This window comes from Pseudorca crassidens, chromosome 12 (assembly GCF_039906515.1).
Source record: "Pseudorca crassidens isolate mPseCra1 chromosome 12, mPseCra1.hap1, whole genome shotgun sequence".
Classification (NCBI taxonomy): domain Eukaryota; kingdom Metazoa; phylum Chordata; class Mammalia; order Artiodactyla; family Delphinidae; genus Pseudorca; species Pseudorca crassidens.
This window is the reverse complement of record NC_090307.1, coordinates 59,212,428-59,232,776: the sequence shown is the minus strand read 5'-3', so window position 1 is coordinate 59,232,776 and position 20,349 is coordinate 59,212,428. Positions and strand designations below refer to the sequence as shown.

General features: G+C 42.2%; 1 protein-coding gene across 23 annotated transcripts in view; it reads left to right on the top strand.

Moving 5' to 3' along the window:
- EPB41L3 (erythrocyte membrane protein band 4.1 like 3) overlaps positions 1-13,516 on the top strand; it is a 210,676-nt gene extending 197,160 nt beyond the window's left edge. For 8 of the 23 annotated variants that reach the window (XM_067699634.1, XM_067699636.1, XM_067699633.1 and 5 more), the window contains 9 exons: positions 4,908-4,982; positions 6,426-7,145; positions 7,654-7,776; positions 8,391-8,774; positions 9,567-9,698; positions 10,181-10,279; positions 10,708-10,788; positions 11,062-11,178; positions 12,386-13,516. In XM_067699634.1, coding sequence (XP_067555735.1) covers positions 4,908-4,982; positions 6,426-7,145; positions 7,654-7,776; positions 8,391-8,774; positions 9,567-9,698; positions 10,181-10,279; positions 10,708-10,788; positions 11,062-11,172 — 1,725 coding nt within the window. In that variant the 3' untranslated portion in view covers positions 11,173-11,178; positions 12,386-13,516. The remainder of the gene's footprint in view (positions 1-4,907; positions 4,983-6,425; positions 7,146-7,653; positions 7,777-8,390; positions 8,775-9,566; positions 9,699-10,180; positions 10,280-10,707; positions 10,789-11,061; positions 11,179-12,385) is intronic. The other 15 variants (XM_067699651.1, XM_067699649.1, XM_067699643.1 and 12 more) reach the window with 4 other exon arrangements.
- Positions 13,517-20,349: the final 6,833 nt, after the last annotated feature.

Below are 20,349 nucleotides of genomic sequence, written 5' to 3'. Positions count from 1 at the left end.
TAAGAAATGCCTTGAAAATTCATGACTGTTTCTCATCAGTTGCAAGATGAGCATGCCTATTGAGATTGTCTAATGTTTGACTAAACAGTGTTCTGAAGTTGATAACATTTCAGGGCATACTTTACTCTGGGACTACTACACCAGGTTTTTACGGGTATACTCAGTTTTTTATTTCATTTTTATTTATAGCATATACATATATTTTTAAAAATTGTTTATTTTAACTGATTTATATATATAAACATATATATTATATTATGACTTATAATCAGTTTTTATTTGGTTTTTAATGGGGAAAGTAAAGGCCAGAATGTCTTTTTGAGTAAGTCTTCCATGTTGGAAATCGCTCTTTAAATGTACAGCAAGATAGTGGATTCAGCTGGTGTTACTTCAAGGCTCCCATTGTGTGGGACCCACAGTGGCAGTGGTACTAATCTTACTGTCAGCTGTTACATATCATCTTACTTTATCTGTCTTTCAAAAGAAGTAGTTTTTAAAATGGCATCTTTCTAGTATAATATTAACTTCTTTCTTCCCTTGAAAGCTGTTTATCTAAAGTGACCACAATCACGATGTTCATGACAGTTCCAATCCCACTTAAAAAAAAATGACAAGGTATATCACCATTTGAATTACTTTGTAAAGGGCCTTTTTATGCAGAATAAATGAAAAGTCCTGTGACCAAAGTATTCCTGTACCGTTAAACATCGGTTGCATTCAGAGTGTTTGAGTTTCAAGACACAAAAATTTCAGATTTTCCTGATTGATTTAAATATTGTAGTTCCTGCATTAGTAAGACTGCCACTTATGAGTTATGGTCAGATAAGTTTTATTGTAACTGGTCAAGTTTGGTTTACCCTGTTTCTACGAGGGCTGGAAATAAGGAAGGACGTGCTGGCTCTGAAGATGGCAGATACTGGATTACGTTACAAAAACACAAAATAAATAGCCACTGAAAAAGTCAGGCCTCTCCTCCCCTGCTGTCACTCAGGGACACGCGAGGTAGCAGCCCTTTGAATGGAAGTTCGGGTAGTTGCTTGGAGAAGTTTAAAGGTGGTGATAATAAACAAGGGACTGTCGAAGTCTAGGTCATTAGACTAGTAAAAGAAATTGTTTTCACTTATTAAATGCTCTGATTCTTAGAGAATAACGGTGATGACCCCAAAGAATGTTAATAACTTAAGAGGTGATGCTTTGAATACGCTGAACTTACCCTCGATGTGGATGCCTTATCCCTGTCGGTGCAGAGAGACTGCAGTAGACCTAAGAAAGGACTGTTTTAAAAGGATTAAAGGATGGAGGAAAGACGTCCTCTGCAGAAGCACAAAGTGGTTTGGTTACGTAGACTGGAGACCAGCAGCTGGCTTAGTAACTGCTTTCAAGTGTCTGCTGAGTGGTGAGCAGAAGCTGTACCTTAGGACTCCACTGCCACCGGCAAGGGAGGAAATTATTGGGAGACTTGCTAGATGTAAAGAAGAGCTTCTTAAAAACAAGGCTGGCTAATAACCCTGGTTATCAGAGGGGCTCTGAAAAAGCAGCTCCAAGGAGCTTCAGGTCCCAGAGGAAGAGAGGTCCCTTCTGGGAGGTCAGGGCTATGCGCGCTTCCCTCGCCTTGGGGCTCCCATCTGACCCTTCTCCCGGAGCCCTTGGTGACACCCAGTTTATCCTCCATTTGAGGGCCCTGGAAACAGCCCGGCAAGTTCTTATGCTCCAAATTCTTGTTCATTTCTATATTAAAACTTAATATTGGCTTTTGTTATTGGTTTTGTGAAAAGCACAAAAGATAATTTTATCCTCCCAGCCAGCTAGGCATACACAAAGCATGTTTGTTTAAAAACACCTAAACAAAAGATTTTCATTTTAGAGGGGAGGTGTTTTTCTAAGTAAATTACTCATTTGATGTTATCCTTTTATTTAATATGACCCACTTTAAATTAATTAAACAATAATTGGCCAGTTTAGAAAGAGGTCCAATTATTTCTAAAAGAAAATATGTAACTTAATTTTTTAAAGTGACTTCTCAAAGTAATATTGCTTGTGTCAGAAGGGTAAAGAAACTGATTCAGTGACGCCACACTTAGTTGGATTTTTTGGGGAATCTCAGTGATACAATGTTGTTTTGAAAAAAATGTGATGACTCCTGATTTTTTTTTTTTTTTAAAGAAGATGTTGGGGGTAGGAGTTTATTAATTAATTAATTTATTTTTGCTGTGTTGCGTCTTCATTTCTGTGCGAGGGCTTTCTCTAATTGTGGCAAGCGGGGGCCACTCTAAATCGTGGTGCGCGGGACTCTCACTGTCACGGCCTAAAAAAAAAAAATTGCTCAAGGCACACCTTCCCAGGTAAGGTGAACAGGCAACAGCCTGTTTAGTGCCACATTTTTGCTTTTTTGTGTTTTTTGTTGGTGATTTTGCTATTTAAAACGATCTCCAGGCATAGTGCTGAAGTGCTGTCTAGTGTTCCCAAGTACAAGAAGGCTGAGATGTGCCTTATAGGAAAATATGTGTGTCAGATACGCTTTGTTCAGGATAAGTTATAGTGCTGCTGGCTGTGAGTTTGATGTTAATGGATCAATAATAGATATTAAATAAGGGGTCTTTAAACAGAAACACACATAAAACAAGGTTATGCATGGATCAGTTGACAAAAATTTCATGACCAGAAGCTCCCAGGAACCTGACCCTGTCTTTCCCCTAGGAGCTGTGGTTCAGTACTCAGTAATTCAGTGTTCACAGCAACTTTATAGAACACAACTGCCATAAGTAACTAGAATCCACTCTCTTTATGCATTTTTCTGCTTTCTTGTCCAGCTTTACTTTTGCTATTCAGGTCTTGGATGGGCCTTAAATTGGGCAAAATACACATTCACTGTGGATCATCTATTCATGGATAGAGAGAATTATCTCCATTCTGTGAATCTGACTTCTGTGACTTTCCATTCAGACCCTGGGGTGTGACTGTAGACGCGTATTACAGTCACCTACAAGATTTATAAAATACCGATGCCTGGGTTCTACCTCAGAATCTGATTTAATTAGTCAGAGGTGCACCCCACACATTACTCTTTTTAAAAGCTCTCCACATAATTCTAATTCACAGCCCAATTTGAGAACCCCTGGCCCGAGCAGAAACGAAAGTCCCAGCTCCATAGAGACCCTTAATCATCTGAGCAAGTAACACCTCTGTGAATTTTGCATGCCACTGTAGGGCCTTGTGTCCCAATTATGACACAGGCATGAACGTTTAAGGAACTAAATGAAATAGTCAGGGCGTGCATCTGACTCTGTCTTAACCCCTAGTAAATGTTTAGATTATCAGCTTTTCTTTATCAGTACCTCTTAACTTTAGCAGAACTCACTGGATTGGGGTTGACAGTCTACAGGATTTAATGATAACATCTATCCCCTTATGTTACCCTTTTCCGTTATTATGGGACATGCACAGTTCTGGATGCAGACAGTGTGGACATTTTTACTTACAGACACAGACGTTTTTAAAATTAGTTGATGTCAGATAACAGGATATGCTGAAAACTACTGCTGTTGTTTTTTTAAGCTCTCATTGTAGGAAAATATTTAGTTCAGTGATTATAATTAGAGGCCTAGCCGTGGTATTCTGAAAAGTGTCTATAATTTTGACTTCCTGTTTCTTATTTCTGTTTATAAAAGAGGCTATGATTGAAAGTTTAAAAAATAAATCCACATTGAATGATTCCACATGGTACATTTTGTCTCTTGCAATATCTTTCTCCAAAATGGGACAGGACAGGGATTTTTTTTTCCCCCTTTGAAATGTCTTATTTGTTGCTCATTTAAAAGGAGCATATGAGGACGATGCTATCAAAATCTGTCAGCAGGTCATTCCAGATAACATTCCAGATGCTCCTCTATAACCTCTTGCAGGCAAACGATTAAATATAGTACTGATAGCTTTGTAGATACATACCTAGGAATTTTAAATACCTCTCATAAAATTATATTGCTTATCATCAACAAGAGGGTTTATTTTCAAAGTTCCATTCGTCTAGAAACTTTGAACTTTTCTATTATTATTTTTAGATGACTTTACCAAAATATCCTTTTGTTCACTATTCTATGCAGTCGTGTGCTGTACACAGAGACAGGCTCGGTAGCTAACGTATTGCCCCTTGAATTATGCCTGTTTAATACTAAAGGAAGCAATAAAAAGATGAAAGGAAAAAAACTGTTCTAACATAACGTACGTAATGTCCTTTTAAATTTTATATGTTAAAGACAAGCATGACTTCAAATACTTAATTTCTTCACCAAGATATTCTGAAGTTGACTTTTCAGGATTATTTGCCATGTTATAAAAGTTCAAATAAAGCTATAACCTTATGCTTATTTGTGGAATAAAGACATCAATCTGGGCATAACTGGGTTGTTGAGATTAGTAGCTAATGCAGTGACCCACGTGTGTTTCCTTTCTCTGTATCAGGCGGCACTTCAGTAGGGAATATGATCAAGAATTTGTCAGACATGGAAGTGAGAATTTATTCCTCACTTAATTTTTTTTAAATCTTAACATTTTCATTTTAATACTCACTTTTACAGTATTGCAGATCACTGACATATGAACACTACTGAAATGCCAGAAAGCTCTTTATGCCACTCTTGCATATTCTGTGTTTGTAGAAATGAGAAATGTTTGAATCCTAAAAACACCGGAGATTCAAAACATAATCTGTTACTCCTTGGAAATAATTGTTAAATGTTGAGATGGCTTCCGACCATTTTCCAAATTAATAGGCACTAATTTACTTCTTCAGAAAAAAAAAATGAATGAGTATTATATGTGTAGCACAAGAAAAGAACTCTCTTCCTAACTTGCCTTTTTGGAAACTGTCTGCTTCCTCTTCTCCAACCCAACCCCCTTTATTCAAACAGACCAAAGAAGAAAGAGAGATTTCTGAAAAGGTTCTATTTTTGCAGCAAGGAAGCTCTCCATTCTTTGAGTCTCAGGTAAAAAACATTAAGGAATTTTCCAGAAGGAAATTGCTCTTCAGATTTCAGTGTCATTAAAATGTCTGTAGTTTTTCCTTTCTTTTTAAAATTTACCTTGTTTGCCACTAAGGTAGGTATATCATTTTTGCTTAGATTCTGGGGAGGGAAGTAGGGAATTTTGTTACTAATTTAGTTATCCGTTAGCTATCATTTCTTTGTGGCTTTTGCTCCTAGGTGATTATATCTGTGTGTGGTCATTGAAGCATTATGATTATACTTTGTAATGATATTACTGGACCTTTTAGTACCTCTTTCACCCATAGAGTGATGCTTATTTAGATGACCTTGACTGATTTTGAAAGTTCTGAACTTTTATTGGTTTTCCCACTAGCCGAGTGTGATAAAGAGAATTCAGGAAGGAGGCTCTGTGGTTACCTCTCGTCAAATCATTTTCCAGAAAACTGTCCCATCCACCCTAGAGGTTATTTTTCACTTCATTTTGTTTAATCCGGCACCAGCCTATAGATGGATCTGTACTCCTTTTTCTTAAGGCCCACCTGTTTCTAGATTCAGGCTAGGATAAATACGAAAGTAGCAAACGTCCAAGTTTAAAATGTAAACCAAGGTGCTCCCTTGCTCCTGGCTTGGTTTCTCTTCCCTCTGTAACCTGTTAGACTAGTTACCTCCTAACGTCCTGGTAGGCTCCCCAAATACAGAAGTTTCATAACTTGCATTTCTTCTGCCTTATTGGAACTAACACTAAGGAAACTGGCAAAGAAACTCCTGAGACGATGAACTTCGGTTGTAAATAAAATCGGAACAATGTACAGACCACTGTGACCTGTTTCTAAGAGGCTCCGACAGTGTCCTAACAGTGGGAAATAGTTTATTACAATGCCTGGAACACAGGTGCACTGAATACTTATTGGATAATAAGTGCTAGAGTGGATTCCGTCCTCCCATATAAGGAAGTATAATTCACAAACATGGAAAATGGTTTTCACAGAAATTTGTGGAAATGCTGGCACGTTCTTTGTGAGAACAACAGATATGAAGCACAGTGTTCTATTTCACATGGAAAACTGTCTTTTCTATGTCCACACAAGTAAAGCTAAATAACTTGTACAACAGCTTCAAAAATGTTGTTTAATCTTGACATACAAAATGATCAGACATTTAGCATAAGATCAGATATAGTCTTTGCAAAATTTACCACCAAAGTATTTCAAGAAATCTGAAATTGCGAGTGTACACGCAGACCGTATTCCAAGTTGCAGGTTAGAGTTAATAAATTTCAGATGGGAAGAGATTGTAGCCATAATTAATAAAAATAACCCCAGCCCTGTGCAGTCACCTCCCAGGCCTGAGTGTAGCTCTCACCCTGATTGCCTTAAAGGATTCTTATTTTAGAAATGAGATACCATCAGAACTTCTAATTTAGCTTTTATATTCCAAATATAGGGCACAGAGGACTGGGTTATTGTAGACAGAATACCCACTGAGGTAGTTGATGGTGATTCGAAAAAGATTGTGACGTACAAGGTGGTGACCGTGAGCGCTAGAACCGATGACATCCCCGCCGACTCGTCAGGATCTAGCGCCACTGAAGCGCAGAGCTTTGAAGACTTGGCCCGAGAAATGCACTTGAAGGAAGAGAACAAACAGAAAGTATACACACTCGGAAAGTCCTACGATACCGTGTCTGGAAAAATTGTCACTATGACAGGAAAAGTCAAAGAAGGGGAGAAGGTGGTGTCCCCCTCCCCTCTTGAGCCAGGGCTAGCCGAGCTCACGAAGACCCCCCGTGTCCTGGCAGAGTTCGAGGTCCTGGGAGTCCTCACCGAGGACAGGACCAGGAGGGGGCCTGAGGTCCACACTCCAAAGCGGAGGCTGTCGGAGTCGCTGGCCCCCATCAGGGAAGCCGAGTCCCGGCTGCAGAGCCCCGAGGATGATGCTCTTGAGAAAAGCCACGTGCCCGGGAGGGATGCCAGTCTGGAGGGCGAGCGGCTGGGCAGAGCGGAGCCCGAGGCCGAGGCCGAGGCCGAGGCCGAGACCTGGAAGGTGGGGCCCTTCAGTCCCCGCAGGAAGAGCCTGTCCCAGTGGAGATACTCCCAGGAACCGGCCATCACCGTCGCCACCACCCAATACGTTGTCACAGAGTCGGCCACGTCCCAAGTCGTGGTAACCGGTGCTGCCTTTGGGCCGCCGTTTCCGATTCCAGCATGACGTTTGCCAAGGCAGCCCTTCCACCCCGAGCCTTTCCATTTCTCTTGCTGTTTGGCTTATGTTGAGAGCCGCCAACCCAAGCTTTTCTGTTGTTTTCATGGTTAAGTCACTACCGCGGTCTGACGTGAGCATTGAGATACCTGCCGTTTTATTTCCAGCTCTTGTCCCCGAGGTGGGGTGGTGCTGCCGGGGCTTGAGGTGCCGGTGCCGGGTGAAGGGATCCGCTTCACCCAGCACCGCCCTAACCCCAGGAACTCTCTCCGCTTTACCAAACCAGAGCCCCTGCTCACCCCAATTTGCTGTTGATTTCCCATCCCTATGTGTTTCCAAATCTGTCTGTAGATCCCTCCATCCCTTGCCCTGGGTCCCGCGCCTACAGTTCTGTCTAACCAGCTGTGAATGAGTACATGCCCTCCTGTGTCCCGACCTCTGTGCTTGACTCTCCATTTCTCTGTCCACTCAGACTAAACAGTCTTCTGGAGAAAAGCTCATGGATGGCTCTGAAATCTTCAGCTTATTAGAGTCTGCGAGAAAACCGACAGAATTCATAGGAGGGGTTACTTCCACTTCTCAAAGCTGGGTGCAGGTGGCCATCTGTTTCCATCCTCAGTGTCTCTGTCTCTGCCTCTTTGCCTTTTCTTTGTGCCTTTTTGGGGTGTGTGTGTGTTGCATCCAAGTGGCTTTGCTTTAAACACCTGAGAGGGGTCTCCACTTACACCCCTCTGTGCCTGTCCCATGTTTGCATCACATGTCTTTAGTTCCATTACAAGAACATACTTCAGATGTTCAGAAAGCAATCGTGCTGAGACGTTTTAACAGCATTTAATTTCTTAAAGCATTTTATGTCACCTGTTAGGTCTAAGGAAGCAGCCAAAACCAATATGCATGTGCTCCAATGCTTTGATTTTGTTTTGGTTTTTTAATTGCGTTTTATACTGCACTCTCGTTTCTTTTGCAACATCCGAAGAAGCAGCACAGGTTCGAGGCTATGTGTCAGGCAGAGGGCAGGCATCAAAGACTCTGGTGGGGGGAATGAAAGCTAATTTATATTTTCTCTAAGCGTTGCTGGTTATAAGCACTGGTACTGGCTTTAGGTACCCTGGTGAGTGGCTGCTTTTGTTGTTTTTTTTTTTTTTTTTTGCTTTCTGACCTTTGCTTTGTGGAAAGTCACACTGACACCACAACTTTTTTTCCATGCAGAAAATGGAAACCAAGATGGAGTCTGGCAAAATAGAGACGGAAACAACCCAGCACCCCCAGCCACTTAGCACCCAGAAGGTTGTGCAGGAAACGGCATTGGTGGAGGAAAGACAGGTGATGAATGCGCATGCAAGTGGGGATGCTTCTTACGCAGCTGGAGATGACATGGATGCTGTGACCCAGGCAGCATCTGCTGATGTATCTGATGTGAAAGGGAAGGAGGTCTCTGCTCTGACTGAGGGAGCGAAGGAGGAAAAAGGGGAGGTGGCCGACAAAGCTGTCCTTGAGCAGGGAGAGATGGCAGCTGCTTCCCAAGAGCCAGAGGAGGAGCAGAGTGCAGCCATCCACGTTTCTGAAGCTTCGGAAGAAAAACCTCATTTTGAGGTAACTAGCGGTTAATGTTACTTTTAGTGCTGAAGTAAGTCCCTGAAATTTAGTTAAGCATAAAGGCAGGGCTAGGTTTAATTTTCTTCCTTTTCCAAGAGCAGTTTGTTTCTCCTCTGGTTGCCTTTTTGCATGGCAATTATGGGGTCTCCATGCTGGTCTGGGGTCCCATGCAAACACATATAATGATTATTCACAATCTAAAGTTCCAGGAAATGGTTTCCACTCTCTTTGCAATTACCGTAACTGGCAATAAATCTGGGAGATGCATAGCCTGCCAAGATATTAGAAAACTTGATAAATTTATTTCTGATCAGTGTACTTATCCAGAAGGACCAAAACCAGGCTTGCCCAGGCACCAAGTGCTAGAATTTATTCTTTATTCTCTTTTATTGAAATTCCTGAAGTACATGGGGGCGGGGTGAGGGGTGGTAGTTCAATGTCTTATTACTTGTTCCTTCTGTCTAAGAAGTTTTTCAATAAAAGGCTAATTTATGATTTTTTAATCTATTAAAATTAGTTTATGAGATAGAGGAGAGGGAATATAAAAAAGTGGGTTTTTTCCATTTCCTTCGAAATATTTTCTTGTACCTGAAACATTCCATATGAATTCTGGGAGACTGACATGTATCTGTTGTGTGCCTCATTCCCCAACTGCCCTCCACGTAAAATGTAAACATTTATTTCATACCAACCTGTGCTTATATATATCCACCAAGAGGGGAGGGAAAAAAACAAAGGTATGTGTTTGCAAAATTTAATAGCCACTCTGCCTGCTTCCCATTGGTATAGTCATCTACTGTGAAGACAGAAACCGTCAGCTTTGGCAGTGTTTCACCAGGAGGAGTAAAGCTAGAAATTTCCACCAAGGAAGTGCCTGTAGTTCACACAGAAACAAAAACCATAACATATGAATCATCACAGGTAAGACAGTCTATGAAGGCCAGAGCCCTGGCACCTGTTTTACCCCTTGAATGGCTTCATGCATTTAAGTGTCACTACATGATATTTAATTTGTGAGACTCAGAGGACCCAACTGTCTCTGTCAAGAACGGTGCAGTAATTGTAATTTTATTACCGATCAAGGAAGAGCAGGTGACTTAAGCAGGTCTTCACATAACTTGAAATGTAGAAAGGGGCTCAGAAATCTATCTCCCTGCCATAGATAAGGAAGAACACTAGCTCAGCCAGCCCCTGCTCACATTTCTGAAGTCCCAGCTTTTTAATGAGGGTTAACAGTGGCCAAGTTTGATTCGGTCCCTAGTCTGTGGCAGCTCCCGGATGCTGATGGAGCAGCACAGTGATTGTGCAGATAATTAACTCATCGCCATGCCCTAACCCAAGACAGCAGCCGTCTGGAGAGGTGACATCAATATTCAAGTGGCGTCTCCCCTTTGCTTGCTTAGGTTGATCTTGGTGCCGATTTGGAGCCAGGTGTGCTCATGAGCGCACAGACGATCACATCTGAAACCACTGGCACCACGACCACCACCCACATCACCAAAGTAAGTGGAGCGGGAACGGATACAGCAAGGTATCCGTTCAGAGCTTCTGTGTTGGGCCGCACCAGCGGATAGGTGAATACCAGGATGCCAGGCAGCTGCACTGGAGCTCTCACGGCTGCTGTATCTGTGGTACATCTGTCCTCACATGCCAGGTTCCGTTTAAGAATATGCATTCCGATGCCCTTTGCATAACCCTTAACTCCAATGCATAGCATATGGTAGATGTTCCGGAAACACCAGCCAGCCAAAACCCGAAGGACTCTATTCTGGCTTCACTTCTGAAGTGAACCATTGTGAATAGCTGCCATAGGATTCTGTTTCAGTTCTTAAAGAATGAATGACGCAGCTTAAAGCTGTGTCGGCATTTCCCGCCGTTGCCCCCGGTCAACAGTGACGGCAAATTCATAATGCTTATGTGTCGCTTTCAGACTGTGAAAGGAGGCATTTCAGAGACGAGAATCGAGAAGCGAATCGTCATCACGGGAGACGCGGACATTGACCATGACCAGGTAGCGTGTGACAGAGGGTAGATACCCCGGCAGGGAGACAGAGAAACACTAGCTGGTCGTACTCTTCCCAGAGCTGTCCTTCTAGTCCAGCCTGTAGTCTAAACAGTTTTCTGAATTAACTTTGCAGTATGCAGCATATGACCCTCTTTGCAGTCATTGTATCCCATTTGTAACTTGTGTATATAGATCTTGCTCACGAGTCTCCACCCGGCTCTGATCTTGCACGTCCCGCCTCCTTTTTGTCTTTGCCCTTCTGTGATTTCCTGGGGATAGGCACTGGCTCAGGCAATTAAAGAGGCCAAAGAGCAGCACCCTGACATGTCAGTGACCAAAGTAGTGGTCCATAAAGAGACAGAGATCACCCCTGAAGATGGAGAGGATTGAGCCCAGGTAAGAGGCGGCGCTGGTTCTCTAGGCTTGGCCTCGGCTGGCATGTGGCCCAGGGCTTCCCTCTCCCCCTCCCCCTGCCTCTTCCCACTCCTTTTTCTCTCACTGGCATTTGCAGGGCTCTGGGTATCAAGAGGATGGAAAATTGGTTTGCGGCTGCTGCTTTCTTTCATATTTGGAGGCTCCATACTGTGGACTTTTTACCTCCCCTGCCAGTTAGAGGATAAGGAGGAAGCAGAGTCTGCTTGCCTGGTCCTGCGCATGTTCCCTCTTAATGCATGCTCTGTGCTCCTCCCATTATCCACATTTGAAAGGTCGGATCTGGTTTCACTTGCCATGTAGCCTAATCAGAGCTAAGATGGTTTTGTTCTGACAGGTGCAATTCGCGTGTTCCAAATACTAGGGAAATAAAATATAGCCTGTTCTCCTGTTGGCTGCGTTATCCCATTGTAAGCTTTCTCTTCCACCGTGTTTGGTGCTAGCCTGTTTATGTTTTTGTTTTTGCTTTGTTTTACAATTTGAGACCAGAGCACTCACTCTCATTGTGGATGTCATCTATTTCCTGTATTCTTTGGGATGATTTTTTCCCCGAGTGTAGTATCGTGTCTCAGGAGGAAGCAAAAATGCAGTCTTGTGGTCCTGCTTTCCTCCAGAAAGCGCGTGCCTTTCCAGCCACTGTTTGGCCGACATCATGAGCAGACAGCATCTTCTGTGTGTGCACAGACTTGTCATGCATACTAACCCGCCCCTCGAGAACTCGAGGGGCCCTGAGCATCCCTGGAAGGCTTTGAATGCTGAATGCAGCTCCTTGCACACTTGGTTATGTGATAAAAGTCTCTTAAATGCTTTACATGTATAAATGAAATAAGTACGTTCTCTAACGTTGGTTAATGTTGACTGATGAGTGGCTTCTCTCAAAGGGAAAAAATATAAACATCACTCATTATATTCAAATTAAGAAGGTAATTTGGAAGATAGAAAGCAAAAAAAAAAAAAAACCAAAAGAAGGTTCTCTTCAGCGAGTTGAGCCACTTGGGTGACGATGTGGTTATTTCAGAGAAAGCCTGTCAGTGGCGTACACTGGTATTTTACAGTATCTTGTCAAAAAGAGCATTTCATAACCGTACAAGATACTTCTCCCATGACCTCGAGCTGAGGGAAACTCTCAGGTGTTTTCAGACGAGTAACTGATCAAATCTCTCTTCTGCAGGAATAACCTAGGCTGCACCTGAAGCCAGTCACGCAAACCATTAGAAAACCCAGAGTCTATGTGGAGTTTCCTCTTCTAACCCACTGATTTGCATCTGCCCATGGACAATTTCAATCCAGAAGAACTGACCTTGACCATTTAATAAAGACGCTGGCAGAGACCTTCCCATAATAAAGCAATCTGAGTCAGGCTCACTAAACTGACATTGCATGAAGCAACGATACAATTACAAAACAAGCAGCATTTTTACGTTTCACACAGTGTCTGAATTCTCAGCTACACCTGCACGTTCATAACCAACAGTAGAAACCGTGATCTCATGTAACACATAAAGCAATCCATGCCTTTCATAGCTGATTATTATTAAAGTCTAAACAAAATTGCAGTTTCTTAGGTGACAGATCTTTTGTTTACAGATCAACAAAGATTACCCTAAACTGCTAGAAGCTGTCTAGTCCCGTGTGTCAGGTTTTTCCCAGATTAGATGTGCCAATAACCGAGTTTATTCATTAAATAACTTGAATCTTGTACTTGTTTCCTCTGGTTTATTACTCTCACCTGTCAGCAGTAACGACTCTCCGATCCTCTGGAAATATTTAGCGCTCACAATCCTGCTTTGTGTCATCTAATTTAACCGTTAGAAAGTAGTACTGACTTCAGCGTATCAGTGTGATCTCTTCCCCGTCGTCCGCTTTGGTCTGCGTTCAGTCTGGAAAGCCTCCCAGAGTTCCCTAACAAGTCCTAAATATGTAAATTGTCATTATTTTGGAAAGAAGACCTGTATTTTTGTTAGTTCACCGTATGATGAAATTTCACTCCGGGAAAACCCGTTGGGCTCCTGTTGCTTTGTTTTCTTTCTTCATTTCTTCGTCCTTGTATTTTTTTTTAATGGATTTTTCTTCTTTTACTTGAAAAAAAGTGTTTTATTTCCAAATCTGGTCCATATTTGCAGTCTAGTTCAGAGCCAAGCCTTAAACTGTACAGAATTTCCACTGTAATAAAACTATTTAGTGTTTAGTTATAAATAGCCTTCAAAAAGTTATATTCTCCATTTCACTGTCAACCACATCGCACAGCCATGGTGAATGTATGTTTCCGCATAGCAAAATAAAAATGGTAAATGCATTTAAACCTCTTATTCTCTAAGTGTACTACTTTCAGGATTGTACGTGTCTGGCCCAGAGCTAACATTTGCATGCCATCAAAGGCCTCATTCATCTTCAGGGTAGAGAAAGCCTGTCTTTTTCCAGGATAAAAAGTGTAGACAGATGGGGAACAAAGTACGTGTAGATAAATGGTGGGTTGCCTGTGCAGGCCTTGAAAAGCACAACTGGCACCACAGAATCTCATTTTCAAAGTGTTCGTTTTTCTGTTAGAAGAGAGGCTGTGCTCTAATCCCAGTGTTTCTGGGGGTTTTTAATTACCAGAGAGACACCTCTGCCTCACATCCTCTCCAGAGACGAGCAGGTTAGCAGCTGGGTCTGCAGGGCGATGAGTGTTCCTGCAGCTCATTGACATCCAGCTGCTCGCATGCCGGGGACTAAGAATCAGCCTTTCTGTTACCAACCGCCCACCTAACGCCTAAATGCAGTCGCTGCCATTTCTTACCTCACTTCTGGATTATTCTTCCTCAGAAAATTACTAGATTTGACCACAGAGCTTTTACTGAGTTTTACTGAGGGGCGTCAGTCTTGTCATTTATCTCTGAAGGAGTTCTCAGTTTGTCCTTGCTGTCAGTACTAAGTGTTCATTTTAGGAACTGAAGCATCATTTTCATTGTGTTTAAAGCCAATGCAAAGAAACGTGTTGAGAAAAATTAACACTTTTTTGATATGAAAATTAACCCTTTATTGATATGCCTGCATCTGATATGCTTACTTTGTGTCCAAAGAGTTCACTCTTTTATTTTTCTAAAATTTTTATTGAGGTATAATTGACATATATTATTTTCTCGGTACAACATAATGATTTGATATTGTGTATATATTCTGAAATGATCACCACAATAAAGCTGGGTACCACGGTCACCATACATAGTCACAGTTTTTTTTCTTGTGATGAGAACTTCTAAGGTTTACTCTCAGCAAGTTTTAAATATATAATACTATATATTTCTATTATTAATTATAGTCACCATGCTGTCCATGTTTGCCGTGTTTACCAAACCTAGTGTTTTCAGGTTTCTCTGTCCTCAGCAGTGAGGGCTCATTCTTTCTTGGGTTTTTTTTTTTTTTTTTACAATTTTTTTAAAAATTTATTTTTATTTATTTATTTTTGGCTGCATTGGCTCTTCGTTGCCACGCGTGGGCTTTCTCTAGTTGTGGCGAGCAGGGGCTACTCTTCGTTGTGGTGCGCAGGCTTCTCATTGGGATGGCTTCTCTTGTTGCAGAGCATGGGCTCTAGGCATGTGAGCTTCAGTACTTGTGGCATGTGGGCTCAGTATTTGTGGCTCACGGGCTCTAGAGCGCAGACTCAGTAGTTGTGGCGCACGGGCTTAGTTGCTCCGTAGCATGTGAGATCTTCCCGGACCAGGGCTGAAACCCGTGTCCCTTGCATTGGCAGGTGGATTCTTAACCACTGTGCCACCAGGGAAGTCCCATTCATTTTTATAAAATTCTACATTATCAAGGGAGTTACACATTTTCAGCTTTCTTTTCCTTCTGTTATGCTCCTCAGAATTTTTCCAAACCACTCCCACATACTTGGGTGTTTGTGACAGCAGTGTCCTATTTCTAGAACCAAAATCTGTTTCTTCTTTTCACTGCTTTAGTAACAAATTAACAGCACAAAACAGCATGCATATATTATCTCACAGTTTCTGTGGGTCAGGAGTCCAGGCATGGTTTTACTGGGTCCTCTCTGTAAGGCTACCATTCAAGGTGTCAGCTGGGCCTGGGGTATCATCTGGAGGCTTGACTGGGGAAGAATCCACTTCTTTTTTTTTTTTTTTTTTTTAATTTATTTTTGGCTGCGTTGGGTGTTCGTTGCTGTGCGTGGGCTTTAGTTGCAGAGAACGGGGGCTACTCTTCATTGTGATGCACAGGCTTCTCATTGCGGTGGGTTCTCTTGTTGCAGAGCACAGGCTCTAGGCGCACAGGCTTCAGTAGTTGTGGCTCACGGGCTCTAGAGTGCAGGCTCAGTAGTTGTGGCGCACAGGCTTAGTTGCTCTGCGGCATGTGGGATCTTTCCGGACCAGGGATCAAACCCATGTCCTCTGCATTGGCAGGCAGATTCTTAACCACCACACCACCAGGGAAGTCCCAAGAATCCACTTCTTCTTTTTTTTTTTTTTTTTTTTTTGCAGTATGTGGGCCTCTCACCGTTGTGGCCTCTCCCGCTGCAGAGCACAGGCCCCGGACGCGCAGGCCCAGCGGCCACGGCCCACCGGCCCAGCCACTCCGCGGCATGTGGGATCCTCCCGGACCGGGGCACGAACCCGCGTCCCCTGCATCAGCAGGCGGACTCCCAACCACTGTGCCACCAGGGAAGCCCCAGAGAATCCACTTCTAAGTTCTCTTTGGTTGTTTGCAGAATTCATCTTCTTGTGGTTGTGTAGGACCCTTGGACACTTGCTTCTTTGAAGCCAGAAATGGAGGAGGACACCCTAGAGTGAGTCTGCTAGCAAAACACAGAGTATTATACAACATAACGTAATCAAGGGAGGGGCTTCCCATTACCTTTGCCATAGTCCGTTGATCACAAGCAAGTCACCGGTTCTGCTCACAGCACCAACAAATTTAAAATTCAGATTTGGAGATTAATCAGTCACTATCTCACATTCCCTAATCCAACAGTTTTAAAGCTAGATCCCACTAATGTATAAAACTGGCTTGTGCTTATTGCTAAACTCTTAGGTAATCTCAGAACATTTGTTTTTAGCCATTACTACTAATACAGAAAACTGTTGCATTGTGTGAGGTGAATAAAATACCCTAGTTACTACACTTGCAGAAACTGAAGATTTCTACTACAGCTAGCTCTTTGCCTCCCAGAAAAGAAATGTTTGCTTCTTAGTTTGCTCTAAGATTCAGGTCTAGAGTCATAAGAAAACAGGAATTTGTGGGTCTCTCAAATGAGCAGAAAAACAAGTTCAAACCTAAAGGCTTTGTGGTCCAGCCTACTGATAGCCTGCAGTTCCATGATAATCACACAGGGATCTGCAGAAACATTCGTTGTGGAGTTGCCAAGCCCTCAGAATCTTCATGATGTTTTCTCTGGAGTCATAGAGTGAATTATCAAGTCGAGGGAAGAGCCCTCCTTGCATGCTTTCTGTCCACTGCGGCCAGCATGGAGCTCAACCCAGTAGTGAGGCCCCAGCCTGTGTGGACGCTTCTGCTCCTTCCTCAGTATTGCGATTAATGGATGGAGCTACACTGATGCTGAGACATCACTGCCCCAGCGAGAGAAATGAGGGCAGCGCTAATAATGTGGAGATGTCATGCAGTTTCACTCTCCCAGAAGAATTTTCCCATTCTCTCTTCCCTGTTCCTTTCAGATTTCCCAGAACCACCATGTCCCTCCTGCTGGACACAGTGAGTTAGATCATGCAACTTATAGAATTGTTCAGTCCATTTTTTTTTTTAACAATTACTCTAATCCATTTCCTTCATTCCTTCTAGCACATCTATTATATTATTTTCTAAGTCAGGATCAATCCTAGCTATTTTTAAAAAATCAACATGGAGTCTAGAACAGGGATCTAAAATTGCTCTAACTTACCAACGAGGGTTAGCTGTACCTCCACAAATGCTCTTTTATCTTTCTCACTCCAGTAAATTAACCTGTGTCAGAAGTGTCTGCTGTGACCTTGCCACAGAGGCGGCCTCATGTTTGAATGAGCATTTACTCATTAAGTAAAACTGGGTTATTCCATTTTTTTATAAATACATTTTTGTGGCAGGCCATTGGTGCATGTAAAATTGTATTCTCAGAAATGACATTTCATTTTGACAAATCGCTTCTTATCAGAGCTGATTAACTCTGAGGAAGAGTGTCGGAGTTAATGCTTCCCCACGAGTGTGGTTACACACACGCGTGCACACTCACAATAGCCTCTCACATTTCTTTGAGATAAATGTAATCTTTTAAGAGATTGAACAGGTTCTTGTATTGCGAGCTTATCAGCCAAGATAACATGGGGATTTTCACAGCACCCCATGCAACAAGGAGGAACCACAGTATTTGGGGGCTGAATTTCCGGCTTACGCACTCTCTTTGAATAATACTGAAATCTAAGTCACCTTGCCGTGACATGCATGTGATAGGAAAACTGACTAATTAAAAGGATTTACCATACATCTTATGAGTCTTTACTGGAGGCTTGGGAGATAGATAATTATGAATGTCATGTCTCAGGCAACACTGAAAACATGAAGTTTAGAAGACATTTGCTAAGTCAAGTCACCTCATGTTTGACTATTGAACACAAGGATGATGCAGTAAGTGTTCATGATACCAGTCTCCAAAGCCGTTTGGCTGACAGGGTCTTGGTACTCTGGCCGGGTATCAGGCCTGAGCCTCTGAGGTGGGAGAGCCGAGTTCAGGACATTGGATTACGAGAGACCGCCAAGCCCCACGTAATATCAATTGGCGAGAGCTCTCCCAGAGGTCTCCATCTCAATGCTAAGACCCAGATCCACTCAAAGACGAGCAAGCTACAGTGCCAGACGCCCCATGCCAAACAGCAAGACAGGAGCACAACCCCACCCATTAGCAAAGAGGCTACCTAAAATGATAATAAGTTCACAGACACCCCAAAACACACCACCGGATGCGGTCCTGCCAACCAGAAAGAGAAGATCCAGCCTCCTCCACCAGAACACAGGCACCAGTCCCCTCCACCAGGAAGCCTACACAACCCACTGAAGCAACCTTACCCACTGGGGGCAGACACCAAAAACAACCGGAACTATGAACCTGCAGCCTGCGAAAAGGAGACCCCAAACACAGTAAGTTAAGCAAAATGAGAAGACAGAAAAATACACAGCAGTTGAAGGAGCAAGATAAAAACCCACCAGACCTAACAAATGAAGAGGAAACAGGCAGTCTACCTGAAAAAGAATTCAGGGTAATGATAGTAAAGATGATCCAAAATCCTGGAACTAGAATGGAGAAAATACAAGAAACGTTTAACAAGAACCTAGAAGAACTAAAGAGCAAACAATGATGAACAGCACAATAAATGAAATTAAAAATTCTCTAGGAGGAATCAATAGCAGAATAACTGAGGCAGAAGAACGGATAAGAGACCTGGAAGATAAAATGGTGGAAATAATTACCGCAGAGCAGAATAAAGAAAAATGAATGAAAAGAATTGAGGACAGTCTCAGAGACCTCTGGGACAACATTAAATGCAACAACATTCGAATTATAGGGGTTCCAGAAGAAGAAGAGAAAAAGAAAGGGACTGAGAAAATATTTGAAGAGATTATAGTTGAAAACTTCCCTAATATGGGAAAGGAAATAGTCAACTCCAGGAAGCACAGAGAGTCCCATACAGGATAAATCCAAGGAGAAACACACCAAGACACATATTAATCAAACTATCAAAAATTAAATACAAAGAAAAAATATTAAAAGCAGCAAGGGAAAAGCAAAAAATAACATACAAGGGAACCCCATAAGGTTAACAGCTGATCTTTCAGCAGAAACTCTGCAAGCCAGAAGGGAGTGGCAGGACATATTTAAAGTGATGAAAGGGAAAAACCTACAAAAAAAGATTATTCAGCAAAGATCTCATTCAGATGCGATGGAGAAATTAAAACGTTTACAGATAAGCAAAAGCTAAGAGAATTCAGCACCACCAAACAAGCTCTACAACAAATGCTAAAAGAAACACAAGAGAAGGAAAAGACCTACAATACCAAACCCAAAACAATTAAGAAAATGATAATAGGAACATACATATCGATAACTGCCTTAAATGTAAATGGATTAAATGCTCCAACCAAAAGATGTACACTGGCTGAATGGATACAAAAACAAGACCCATATATATGCTGCCTACAAGAGACCCACTTCAGACATAGGGACATGTAAAGACTGAAAGTGAGGGAATGGAAAAAGATATTCCATGCAAATGGAAATCAAAAGCAAACTGGAGTAGCAATTCTCATGTCAGACAAAATAGACTTTAAAATAAAGAGTATTACAAGAGACAACGAAGGACACTACATAATGATCAAGGGATCAATCCAAGAAGAAGGTATAACAATTGTAAATATTTATGCACCCAACATAGGTACACCCCAATACATAAAGCAAATGCTAACAGCCATAAAAGGGGAAATTGTCAGTAACAGAATAATAGTAGGGGACTTTAACACCCCACTTTCACCAATGGACAGATCATCCAAAATCAAAATAAATAAGGAAACACAACCTTTAAATGACACATTAAACAAGATGGATTTAATTGATATTTATAGGACGTTCCATCCAAAAACAACAGAATACACTTTCTTCTCAAGTGCTCATAGAACATTCTCCATGATAGATCATATCTTTTTTTTTTTTTTTCTTTCTGTACGCCGGCCTCTCACTGTTGTGGCCTCTCCTGTTGTGGAGCACAGGCTCCAGACGCGCAGGCTCAGCGGACATGGCTCACAGGCCCAGCCGCTCCGTGGCATGTGGGATCTTCCCAGACTGGGGCACGAACCTGTGTCCCCTGCATTGGCAGGCAGACTTTAAACCACTGCACCACCAGGGAAGCCTGATAGATCATATCTTGGGTCACAAATGAAGCCTTGGTAAATTTAAGAAAATTGAAATCATATCAGGTATCTTCCAACCACAACACTATGAGACTAGATATCAATTATATGAAAAAAATGGTAAAAAATAGAAACACTTGGAGGCTATACAGTACACTACTAAATAACCAAGAGGTCACTGAAGAAGTCAAAGAGGAAATCAAAAAACACCTAGAAACAAATGACAATGAAAACACAATGACCCAAATTCTA